The following is a 13,252-nucleotide window of genomic DNA, read 5'->3' on the forward strand; positions in this document are numbered from 1 at the left end:
TACCTCTCTCTCCTATCCCCCAAACTTCGTTCCACACTTTTTGCGCAGAGTGTGGCATATCTCCAAGAGGGCAGGACTGATTTAAAGATATTCACTCAAACTGAGCCTAATAAATTTAAATTAATACATACTGAAAGCAAAACTCTCAAGGATAGTAAGGATAGCTTAAAGAAACTGCTGGTCAACTGAACAAATCTGTGAGGTTTTACACTGTAAGAGATCCAAATTAAAGATCCACATAACTTACACTACTTAAGTTACTCTGTACATACTGATGGACACTTGCATCCCTAGAGGCCAGGTATCACAGTGGTTACAGCTGCCCAAAGTGCTGGTTGGGGTACTCATATTGGAACCAGATTCTGCTGTGTTGCCCCCAGCAGACTGTCCTCATAAGTTAATGGGAAGGTGGTGTAGCAGTACAACTCAAGAGGAAGTCCAAGCTCAACATACTTTGAAAAAATGTGTCATTTTATTTGTACACTTCCAAAGTTGTATGTAGAAATTTACGAGTACAGTCCTGCAAATTTACTCATTGCTAGAAGAACTGCCAGGGACACAAGAAAGTATTTATTGATTGATCATCAAGTCAGAGGGGAATAAACAAACAAACAAACAAAACCCCACCCCCCAAAATTAAAAAAGTTATGGGGCTTTTTTTTTTGCCCCAAGTACAAATTTTATAAATACAAAACAAATTCACAAATTACTTTGATGCTAAATAAATATCTACTTAATAAACTCAGACCGAATACCTCCAGCCAGCACTGGTACAGTACTTGAAAAGATATGCAGTTGTACTCATTAGTGTTGAGAAGATATGCTCAAACAAGTTTTAAAAACACACACAGTTTCTTCAACTGTGCTACAGCAGAAGATTTTCTCTGAGTTGATAAAGCCCTCAATACCACAGCTCCCACAGAATCTAGAGGATGAAACAAGGTTATTTTGTGCAGGAAAAAACAAAGTACTTCTGGAAGATATCTGGACACATGAACGTATTAAAAATGTACAAAACCTCTGTAAACCAGTACTGTATCCAGTACATCTATCAAAATTATTAGACACTGAATAAAACTGTAGCAAAGGTAATCTTTCCTACATTCTCCTGAGTGCTTAATATTATATTGAGAATATAGTGCAGGCCACACTTCAAGGTGGTTAAACAGTTGTTATTGCTTTAAATAGACATGACGACTGCGCAATTTAACAACCCATTTTAATGAATGTAATAAATTCCCTCAAAAAATCCTTTGGAAGGCAGAGGTTAGATTCGTGACTTCTTTGCCACGGGAGCGGTGTGGTCCACATTACCAGATGTGATTGGAAGTCCAAGCTTTTGAGCCTGAATGTGGAAGAAAGCTTGAAGTCTAGTTCCAGCTTTTGCTTCACTTGTGTTACGAGGGTTGTATTCAAAGCAGTTTGAAAACATCAGCTCAATATCTTCAATGAATTCAGCTAGTGAATAAAATAAATTAATTTAGCATGTCTCAAGTCATCAGACAGCAGTGTGATAAAGCAGTATGACATCAGTAAATTAATACAGCGATCCTACACAGAGCTGCAACACAAAAATGTCTTCACGTGTATCGAGTTTGTATCATTGTATCAGTGCTGTGCCATGTAAACATTCTTAAATTTCTCTGATTATCGGTACAGGAAACACAAATCAGACAGGAACACCAGTACCTTTTCTAATTATTTCATCAGTGTCACTCATTGACATCAAAGGCTTGAGAAATTACTAGAAGTTTCATAGCTGCCCATTTTTTATCTACCCATCATGTATGTTAGTAGTGAAGGATCTATGTTCAACAGATCTTATTTAAAAAAAATTAGTAACTGCTCTTTTAAAAAAACCAAAACACACCACAAAACCCCAAACCAAACACAATTTCAGCTTTCTAATCATCTGATGCAGTTCTATTTTAGGACAAGAATTTAAAGTGAGAGAACATGGTACAATATACCCCCTTCAATAAATAATACTTACATGCTAACTTATATTCACATTTATTCACTTTTTCACGGATTATATTTAAGGCAATAGGTTTTTTGATGATATCATAGTAGTCTGGTACCTAAAAAAAAAATCCAAACAAAAAGATTCATGGACAAACAAATGGAAGCTTAAATTCTGCCTATGTAAAACATTAAGGAAATCATGTATCAGCAAAAAGCATTTATGTTTTATTTTTAAATAAACAGAGGAGTCCTACACAACTACCTTCATTTCCTGAACTGAATACTAGTTTTCAGGCACCACTTTTTCCTTTTTTTGTATCATTCAAATAGCAGACTACAACAAACATTAGCCAGAAATTAAATGAATAAATCTACTCCTAAATGCCCTGTGAACAACTGTAAGAAAATTGCTTGAACAGATAAGCACTATGCTGTTCCATCCATTCCCACCTGTCAAGTACAAAAATTATTTCCAATATTTAAAATTTATTTTTCCTGTAATATATTACAATGTTAAAAGCTCTTTAATCCTGAGTAATGACCATTTTGACTCCACCACTATTCATTCAGAATTCTGAGATTCCATCTACTCGCGTTGAAGAGAAGGTAGTGAACCTTTCTGCAGCAAGCAGGAGATTGTACGCAAGGACCAGAGATAAACTGCCACTCCAGAACAACATCTATGTGATCAAGAGTGAGGGGAGAAAAGGACTGCCTAGCCTTTAAGTGTACTGATCACTTGGCTCCAATTTTGAATTCCAGTCAGCACCAAGTCTAGGGTGACTGTCTCACAAAGTGAGGTGGGGGAAGCCAAAGAAAAAGGTTATCTGATCCAAATGTGATACCCACATGCACCATCATGTATGTTTTAAAACCAAGGTTTTGGTTATGGCCTGTAATTTTACTATAGATCAAGTGCAACCTGCAAATAAACCTAAAGGAAGAATGAGTAGAGAAACAGAATGAAATTGACTTTTTTCATTCCTTTCCCTTTAGAAGTGCTGTTTATGTAATTACTAAAAAGAAAGGTCATTCTTTCTGGCTTGCTGTGCACTGACCATTAGATGTATTCTTTACATTGTCTTAAAGGCAGCTGAAAGTTTAAACCAAAATTTCTATCATGATGAAGAAAGTTTGGGTCAGGTATGGGTTATTCCTTCCAACTATACAGAGATTATCTCTTAGTGATTGATTCAGGCAAACCAGAACGCACTGAATTCTAGCAGTTTAGTTTCAGGATCAAAATTAAGTTGAATTCTCCATCTTTCCTTGCATTCACCAGATGATTCTTGCCTTTCCCAACATAATTCCAATACTCTAGTAGGCAATCACTAATCTCCCATTTCATTCAAAATTCCTGTCCTCCTCCTCTATGCCTACTTCTTTCATTCACATTTGTACATCATTCTCTTTGTCCAGACAGATTAATCCTTCCAACTATTTATGACTCTGAATTCAGAGTTTCAGATCTTCATTAAACAGTTATCACTGATCATTTTAACAGAGCACTTAAACACCAAACTCTAGATCACCAAGAACGTCTGTGCAGAGTTGCCCCAGAGGGCTTGGAAAAGACAGGCACTTTGACAGGGTTGGATAGTTCCAGCAGTGCCTTACAACTGACAAGCCAGTGGAGCCTGCAGAAAGCAGCTTTGGGAACTTTTATTGTAGTTAGAACCGCTGGAGCAGCACTTACTTTGGGGTACCCACTTTATCATGCAATATTTTGAAATTTAAACAAGAGGGAAATTCAGAATGAAGCTACAAGATCATCTTTTTACTGCATTATAGTTAACATCAGCATGAAGTTGTTTCTATCTTATTATTTATCGCAGGTCTGTTCTCAGAATGTCTTTGCATAAATTAAAGATTAATTCAACTAATTAATTAATAACCACAAGCTTACCTTTAGCAGTCCTGTGCTGTACTTGTTGGTTAGGTTTTTTTTCAAACCAAAGCATTTCACATTTTTAAATGCCCAATGAAAAGCGTATTTAAAATTTTCCCGATACTGTATCAATTGTAGAAGTTATTGCTGGCACCAAATACCTGAGCTGAAATGCACGAGTTCTCCTGCATCCCACTGCTTAGCTCTATCCCCCTGTTGGGACCATGCTATAAATTCCCAAGGTTTACTGGCAGCAGGCAGGACTCTCAGCCATTACTATTCCCTCTACAGTTCTGTCAATTACCTGGATTTTGGAAACCAGTTTCATGAAAGGCCAGCTGTCATCATGTCGTACCAGTTCCACTATGAGTTGCTCAAAAGCTGAGAGTTCGTGGACTCCCCCCTGACGTCCTGAACTTCTCCTGTTCAGTATCGGAGGAGATTCTGGAAAAAAACCAACCAAACACCCCACCAGATAAAAATTAAAGCCTGACATGTAAAATCTTAAAAAAATTTTTAGAAAGTGAAACACCATTATTTTGGGGTACTAAAACTATAGTTTAAAAGCACAAGGCATGTAGTTTGGCCTAAAGTATTAGCTATACTCCAGTCTTGTGTCTTACTACTAAAATGTCTCTCTCGTCATACAAAATGCTAAGTATCAGGACTTAGCTGGGTGCCTCCTCCATTGCATTAATTTTGGAAATCATTTTTTTCCACTGAATTCAATCTTAAAACAATCTGTTAAACACTTGAAGAAAAGCCCTATTAGAGAAAAACCAGAATAAGCCGCCTGCTCATAACTTTTACTTTCACAAAACCTCTATTCAGAGTGGTTTTATCTGCTTTCAAGAGTAGTCAGCAGGGTGGTTAAAGGAAAAGCTCAGAAATTCTGAATGGTGACGGACAGAAATGGTGCAGAATACAAGGCTGCCACACTGGAGTGGCGAGCTCTTTTACACTCTTCAGTCTTGCACTGGGTCTTTTTTGTTTTTAAAAGGTTATTGTATCTTTCCAAGTACTTCCTTACCATCAAACTATTGCCTTAACAAGCAAGGACACTGTTGGCCCTGTACCAGACAGACAACATTTTTCTACTGGCAGCAGTTTCTCATTGCATGTATATATTCCCAATTTCACTAACTTGCCTTTATCTGTGTTCTTCACTGTTTAATTCTTTAATAAAACAAAACCAAAAAGCTATGAGTAAATATTTGCATTTGTGTGGGTTAAAGTATTTTCAAATTTTCTATCCACTTATTATAGAGCATATTGTGTGCAAATATGGAATTTCAAATATGGATATGATAAATCTCAGATGGCTGAAATTATTTTTAATTTCAAAAAAAATTTTTTCACTTCTGTCACTGCAGAAGAAAAACTCTCATTGGAAGTGGCAAAACTGCCTTCAACCACCACTTCTAGTCTCCTTGCTCTACCACACAAATATTTTAGCAAGGAACAGAACATGGATTTTGCTGTGATAAACGCGTTTCTCTAACCTGTGGATTGTCGTTTTCTGCCTCTTCTCTTGGGCTCAGCAACAGGAAGAGAAAGCTTTGAAGCAGAAACTGGAAACTTCCTAAGCCGTTCACTAGAGTCTGCTGTATCAACAATTCTAAATCCAAGGGAGTTGGAAGGGCTGTTTTCCAGTGTGTTATCAGCACTCTTTCTTCCTCTTCGTCTTCTTCGAGGACCGAGTAATTCCACGAAAACATCTGCTTGTAATGAACTTTGGCTCTGACGAGTGGTCCGGCTATTAAGCTTTAAAGTAGGCTTTGTCACTGCTGAAGAGGCTGATTTTATGTTTCTCAAACCCCTTCTGGTAATTTTTGATGAAGATTCAATTTGCTGGCTCCGAGAAGCATATCTTGCCTGACGCTGGCTGTTCTGACTTGAGAACGGATTGTTGAGTTTGGCTGCTCTCATTTTTAATGGAAACTTGACCTGGGATCTTCCTTGCTTTGATGGGCTGCAAAGTGAACAGTTACGTTTATTTATTCCAAAATTCCATTCGTCTCTTTTCCCTCAGTTTTCTAATTCAGCATTTAAGAAACCCAGCCATTCAAGGTTGAACTGGTAAGCAGCTGGCTTGTAACCTGATGCAGTCACCCATTATTACCCATCACCCATAATTACCATTACCTTAAATACTGCTCTGGGGTCTCTTAATGAAATATTATGTGGTGTACATACCTTAAAGAAATGCTCAGAATTCTGATCACCTTTGCAGCTTATGCAACAGGAATACATTAACTGGAGCACCAGCTATCAATTTCTTTAAATCAGTTCTTTCTCACAGCAAGTGTTAACTACTAGGATTTCTGAACATTATTATCAGCCGCATAAATAAACTGCAGTTGTAAAATGATACATATAAGAGTTATGCTCTGGTCAGGGTTTATAACTAATACTTAAGACTCCCCTTCCTTTACAGGAGAGAGAGAAGATCCCAAAGATAAATTTATTTCTCAAGGATATGCACATTCTCTCCAACTACTGCATTTCAACTGTCAGAGCTGTAAATACCTTGCTTCAGTCAGTTCAAAAGACTGTACCAAAAAGAAGAAAAATACTGAGATCAGAAAAGTTTCCTTCAATTTTTATGTTGCTGGCATGTGTATCAAATAAAATTTTTACTGAAATGATCACTTTGTATTATTTAGTTGATTGTGTAGGGTTTCTTGGTTGGTTGTTTTTCAAGGATGTTTTCTTGGGTTGTTTGTTCGGGTTTTGTTAGTTTTGGTGTTGTTATGGCTTTAGGGGGCTTTTTCAGGGGGTAAGGGTGGTGTGGTTTGTTTGTTGGCCTTTTTTAAACAGCTACTGCATTAGTCCTCACAAGCCTTCCCAATGCCACATGGCCTCCGATGGATTGCTTTCTCTAATGTTCTAATACAGTATGCATCTAGTCCTCCAAAATTCAAAACTGGACAAAACTAACTCCAGGGTTTCTCCAGAAAACCTTCACTGTTTGAAACCCTCTCCACTTTACATTCAAACAGTAGCTGTACAGAACTGCAGGTCTGATGGCCTTCTCTCACCCATACATCCAAAGTTGGAATTTTTATCCTGAAAAGTGGGCCTAAGTCCAGGAACTCAAGCTTTTGTCAGAATTAAATCTTTGGTAAGAGCCAAATTCGTAAGAGCTGCCGTTTGTCTAAAAATAAACATCTTTTTCAAACTAGACCTTCAAGAGACATGCTTATGTGAAAAATTACTCCACATAATGATCAAGGTGGTATTTTAAAGTCTATTTACCTTATCTCTTCCTCCTCTTGAGATTCATCCTCCTCATCTTGCTCTTCTTCATAATGCTCCTCCTCACTTTGTCCCATCTCATCGTAGTCTGCCTCTTCTTCCCCTTCTAGTTGTTCAGCAGTCTCTTCATCACTTTCCACAGAAGGTCTCTGTCTGGAGGAGAGGCGTCTAGAGCGCTGTTTTGGTCGGCACTCCGGGCAAAACCAATCTCCTTCAGGAATGACCTAGAAACAGAAGGGGAAAAGGAGAGGAAAAAGCATTAGCAATATACAATTAAGTTATAAGAACTATTCAAGTTCTGTGTAAAAAGGAAGCACTTCTTTTTCCTGAGATACCTTCAGCTTGGGCCTGATGCAGTAGGTATGATATCCTCGATCACAGCCATCACACAGCACCATGCTTTCTGCATCGCCTTTCTTCCGACACACTTTGCAGCGAGCATTGAGGATGGACTTGGACCAGATGACACTTCGATCCAATGTAGACAGATGAAGGAAGACTTGGGACAAGCTGGTAGAAGAAAGAAGTGACTCCCTCCAGCGATCCAGAACTGTTTTATAGGACCGTCCACCATCACTGGCATCTTCCATTGAAGGAGGATTTAAAAAAATAAGAAAAATGACAAACCCCCACAGAATTATCAAACTTCTTTTTCAAAGATCCAGGTTATTCTAGAATATGAATTAATACTGTGACTGTCAAGCAGACAGCAGTAGCAAACTGGGATAATATCTCAACCTTTGTCTTACCTCTTCAATACTGGAGTATTTTTTCTCCATAGTTTCCAAGAGGCTAAAGCTTTAAGATTTTACTCTTCAATACCTATTCAACTTAGAACTTGTACATACATAGGTCATGAATTAAACAGTAAACTCTGATATCAACCTGGAAACCTAACAATTTGATTTAATTTATAAAATATAAAAGATTACTTAAGATTATGAAAAAATGATCACATGTACAATTTACCTGCCTTTGTATTTACATTTGGAAATCCCCAAGTGTTTAAAGAAAAGTACCTGAAACTTCACTGGCAAGAAACAGCTTGAAGGGCACTTTTCACCCACACTTGCTCCAGTACAGTCTACCAGAGAGCCTTTCAGCCCTCTGCCCATGCCTCAGTGCCTTCATTCCTGCCCTGCACTCTGCCTTCACAAGCACCTGCATCTCTGTGTGGCTGACCAGGTTGGGTGACGGACCTGGATGAAATATAACTGTTTCCTTAATACCTTTTAAGCAATGTAGCACACAGGAATCTGTGGTACCCAAGTGTGAAGCCAAGTAACACCTGGGTTCCTAATGATGTTAGAAATAAATGGTGGGGGGGAATAGTTGCAAATTAGATGGTATTTTCAAATAGTTTTGGTTTGCAATCCAGGCCATGGAAGTGGCCACACAAACACACAGACTGAATAGCGAGGGGGACAGTACTGAATGGGAATGGGCAGCTGGGAACTAGAGAAGCAAAGAGGCTGTTTGAGGACCCAAGAGAAAAAAGAAGGTATAAATGACACCCTGCATTGCTGCTGCTGAGCAGAAAGCTAATTTCTTTATTGAAGCTGAAAGTTATTTCTTGCATTTTAAAGTAAGAAGGTTTGAGGACAGGAAGAGACAATACAACAGTGCTTTTGATTATGGAAACGTCCGCAGACCTCCCTTCTAAAAGTGACAGTCCAGCTACTGCTGCGTGATCTCAGCTGACTAATGTACTCTAATATAAAATGCCACTCTGCCTGCTGCACTACTGACAGTGGACACACGAATGGCCTGTGATGCACCTGGTCTGCCAAATGATTTATTCTCAGGAATAGGAAGAGAAAATATCTAATAACAAACAAAAAAAGAACAAAAATGAGACTAATTGCTCTCCTGGCAAGGTCCTTCTGCCTTCTCATCAACGGGCTGCCAGGATTTGTCTAATCTTGCATACATTTGCATTAGCAGCAAGCAGCACAAGAGAAGTGATGGGAGAAAGCAGAGGATAAACAGGCAACACAGCTTCATCAATAAAATACAGCCACTCCTGAACTGCAAACATGTATTTCCTAACATTTCCTATTCCTTAGTCCTTAGGCTTCCTGTGTTAAGTTCAGTCTTCTGAAGACAGTGGACAAGGTCCTTTTCACAGCACTGCAGTATACCTCCATGGATTTTTAAAAAATTCAGTAAGAAAATTAAAACCACTTAAATCAGGTTTGTACTGTTAACTCTTACAAAGAACTTTATCTTAAGCACATACATAGTTTGGCAAGCATTTCTTTTGCTAACAATGGCAGCTTGAGCATTATTACTTTTATTTGGAGGTTATTTTCAGCCTGGATTGGTTCACCAATATAGTTCGTCACGCAACACAACAAATACACTGCAACTGCAAATTTGCAGAGCAAGTAGAGATGAAAATCACTGGCCACAACCTGCTTCAGCATGTCCTGCTGCTGAAACAAACAAGCCAAACAACACTCACTGTTTCAGATCCCAATTTGTAAAATAAGAATAACACTGCTTTCTTCCATCCATCATCTTTCTCATTTACATTGTTAACTTGGAGGGAGAAATGGCCTCTTCCTTTGTCTCTGAGCAGCTCTACACTGCACAGTGGGATACCCTTCTGTCAGCTAAGTCCTCCAAGCCTTGCTACAATGCAAATGAAGTCATTTGACAGATCTATGCACTCATCTATCAATAGCTAATTGAGTTCAGGGAAGGGTTTTCCATTCTAGTGTTTCTAGAAAGGATATGCAGTTGCACAATGCTGTAAGTTTCAGAAAAAATGGGGACATTAAAAGGAAGGGGAAAAAACCCCCAGGATTACGTGAACATGCAGATTTTGGTCCCCAAGTGGTAAAAAGAAAATACAGTTCTTTATTTCTGGTTGCAGAAACCTTTTTCTTAGTTTTAAATATTTGAGCTGTATTGTTTCAGTATCCATGTTTAAACCTTTGTCTTCAATACCACAATTCCTTCACTGTAAGGACCTGGCTACAAAATTAATTAAATAAAAAACAATAAAAAAAGAAAACCTGATAAAATATTCAATGCTTTCTAATTCTTAGCAATACAAATAACATTTAAAATTTACCATCTCTCTGACTAGTCTTGTCTTTCACTCTCTTCCTCCTTTTATACCCCCAGTGGTGCCTTTCATCATCTTCTGCATTACCTAACATTAAATTCAGAGTTATTTCAAATACCTTTTTGAAGCATGGCAGATTATTTTTAATTAATTTTTATATTCTACACTTGTATAGTCTAAAAATGTGACTTGAACAGTGATTCTAATATGTGCACACAGTGAAGGGTAAGACAGTACTGTGCATGGAGGAATTGCACATCCCAGTGTCTACTTTGACTCCCACTACAAACAGAAGGCTTGAACTGAAAGCTCTGAAGCCTACCCTGCCTTACCTTTCTGTCCATCTCTGGTAAAATGGCCACAGGAGCAGACACTAACCACAGGTTTCTCTCTCAGCAAACAGTTTGTCTGGTCTGTGCTACCACAAACCTCCTCACATCTCAAAAAATGTAGCCAGGTTATGGGCACAGTTCTCAAGGACCAAGAGAATTAGTTCATCTGTCCACCTGAAACAACACACTTTGGGTATTTTTGTGCAGGAGTGATCTCGAGCATTAAAATGATGAAATAACCTCCCAGGAAGGAAGAGCCATAGTTAACCTCATCTGCTCCAACTACAAGGCACCTTCCTTGACTGTCTTCTCTGAAGAGTAAACAAAAATTCTTCATCATAAAGAAGCCCATTTCCACCTTTGCTGCCTCTGCTCATAAAACTCTGCAGGGAAGTAATGAAAGCATGAGAACAAAGTATGTGCATACACTAATCACATCCCAGGATACTGCTGGGAGATGTCTGATGCTATTATGAGGGCAATTATAAATATGAAAGGAAACAACTTTGGGAGTAGAGGAAACAAAGATAATCAAAATCTAAAAAGAAAGGAATGGAATAAAGACAAGCAAAAATGAGCAAAAAAAGTTAGTTTGGGGTTTTTTGTCTCGCAAGAAGTGCGTGGCACAAGTTACAAAGTAGGCAAATGGTTCCCTCCATCAGTCTCAAAGGTGCTCCCATGAATTAGAATCCAACCTTTTGCATGGAAATCTGAAGGATGCTTAAATGACTGAAGTCCTGAACTAGTACAGAAGGCAGACTTTTTTTATGGATGCCTCACTGAACTCCAGGGCAACCAAATCACTTCATCATTTTATACCTCAACTTTCACATCTCTGTAAAAGGAATGATGAGACCTATTACTGCATTACAAAGTATTTTGAAATGTAAGGAAAAGTACATTTATATCACGAAAGAAACAAAATTCGTAACAAAAATTGCTTGTACTTCTTCTTTCCCAAACCATTTTTTTCTTAGAAGCAGCACTTCAGAGTTTCCTTCAAACAACTATTTAAAAAAGAAAAAGGCTTTTTTACATCTTAACTCCAAAAGTTTTGCAGGAAAACAACGTACTGCAACTGCACCCCCTCCTTTCCATGACTCTTCCCAAACATTACCTTGGGCTGCACTGAAGGAAGAAAAACCAAATTTTCATAATAATATTAAATATTTAATGAAAGGATTTCTAAAAGACAGTTCAAAATTAAGAAATGCATACAATTCAAATCATGTTACATTTAATCACCAGACAATAGAAGATTAGTGGGCATCTAGCAGCTCTGAGAGGCTGAGGGGGCCATTTCTGGGGTTTCCAGATCTCCTTTCACATCACTATCTTCTCTGTCAGTCTTTTCTTGCTCTTCCACTTGAACATTTGGTATGCACCTCAACTCTAAACCTATCAGAATCACCAGCAAGGCTCTTGGCAGCCTGATAGAGCCTCAGACAAAAACGGAGCTGGGAGGAGCAGCTGGTCCTTTTATTGCTGTGCCGGGTCCCTTTGTCTGCTCTGCACCCTGGAGGCCACCGGCATAAACCTGCCAGTGACTGCAGGGAATTTCAGTGTGCTGGCTTTAGGACTAGCAGCCATAAATGAAAACTAAAAATTGTTAAGTATGGCTCCATTCTCTAACAGGAACAGAGTAGAGTAAAGGGGGGGATGGAGAGGGCAAAGAAACTTTGCAGTGAAAACAAGAACTGAAACAATGACAAAGACAGAGCATTTTCAGTGGGGTTTAAAGCAGAAATGCGGGGGCACTCTTTTTAATGCAAGTGTTCCCTTGTACTGCTACCAAAACAGAACTCCTAGCACTTCCTTGACTTCCAATATTTTTGCTTCAACGGTAAGTTTATCAGCCAAAAAGTTGGGATTATCAGATTTAACATTAGAAACAGATATGCAAGGCACTTTGTCTAGGAGCTGGTTCCCTTACATAACTGGAACAACTATTAAAAAAACACCCCTCCTGTTAGAAAAAAAAAGAAAATGCTGCAGAGACACAGTAATCTGTATAGGAACAGTCAAAGCCAGTAACTCCTCAAACTAAAACCCAGTGGTTACAAACCTATAGCTAATTTCTATCATAAGAATAATGATGGCCACACTCTACAGGGGTCAGGAAAAAGATGCATCACAGCTCTGAGCACATGACAGTCCTGAAAACGAAGCATCCACTTTTCATTAAATGGTTTAGTAGCACTATAAACACCTCCTTGCCAAGCTCAGTAGAGAACTTTTCTTTGTCTGTTACACATACGCAATCTTGCCTTCATTCAGATTCACCTCCTGCTAAAAGCAGCCCATTACGAAACCGAAAACATGAGATATTTGGCACCAAAAAGGAAGAGGGAACCCAACACCGTCGCTTAATGGTTAGGGCAGTAAGCCAGAGCAGAGGACACCTGGGATCCTTCCTGCTCCTCAGCAATGTAGGTTATTCTATACATTACTGTAATCTTAGAGCAGTAGCATTTTTTCACAGCAGAAGAGATGCACAGGCACGCTACAGTAAACAAACATCAGAGATTTAAGACATGCAAAACATGTACATTTGCTTTCCTTATATACTCCCTCTGTCACTCAGTATAAAACACCTAAGAGAGAATAGAATTTCCAAGTTAAAAAAAACCAAAACACCATCATTCCAAAGGTAAGGCAAAAACATGAACCAATGTAAGGTTATGGTAGAGTTGAAACTACCAAAAAAAAAGACACAGAAACTTTCTCTCCAATTCT

General features: G+C 38.5%; 1 protein-coding gene across 1 annotated transcript in view; it reads right to left on the bottom strand.

Moving 5' to 3' along the window:
* Positions 1-450: 450 nt before the first annotated feature.
* Positions 451-13,252, bottom strand: part of BAZ1A (bromodomain adjacent to zinc finger domain 1A) — a 72,121-nt gene continuing 59,319 nt past the window's right edge. The window contains exons 22-28 of the mRNA XM_017741639.1: positions 10,191-10,271; positions 7,447-7,694; positions 7,112-7,335; positions 5,356-5,825; positions 4,158-4,297; positions 1,994-2,081; positions 451-1,458 (exon numbers count right to left, since the gene is read on the bottom strand). Of these exons, the coding sequence (XP_017597128.1) occupies positions 1,268-1,458; positions 1,994-2,081; positions 4,158-4,297; positions 5,356-5,825; positions 7,112-7,335; positions 7,447-7,694; positions 10,191-10,271 (1,442 nt within the window). The 3' untranslated portion in view covers positions 451-1,267. The remainder of the gene's footprint in view (positions 1,459-1,993; positions 2,082-4,157; positions 4,298-5,355; positions 5,826-7,111; positions 7,336-7,446; positions 7,695-10,190; positions 10,272-13,252) is intronic.

Source organism: Corvus brachyrhynchos, unplaced genomic scaffold (genome assembly GCF_000691975.1).
Source record: "Corvus brachyrhynchos isolate BGI_N302 unplaced genomic scaffold, ASM69197v1 scaffold115, whole genome shotgun sequence".
Classification (NCBI taxonomy): Eukaryota; Metazoa; Chordata; class Aves; order Passeriformes; family Corvidae; genus Corvus; species Corvus brachyrhynchos.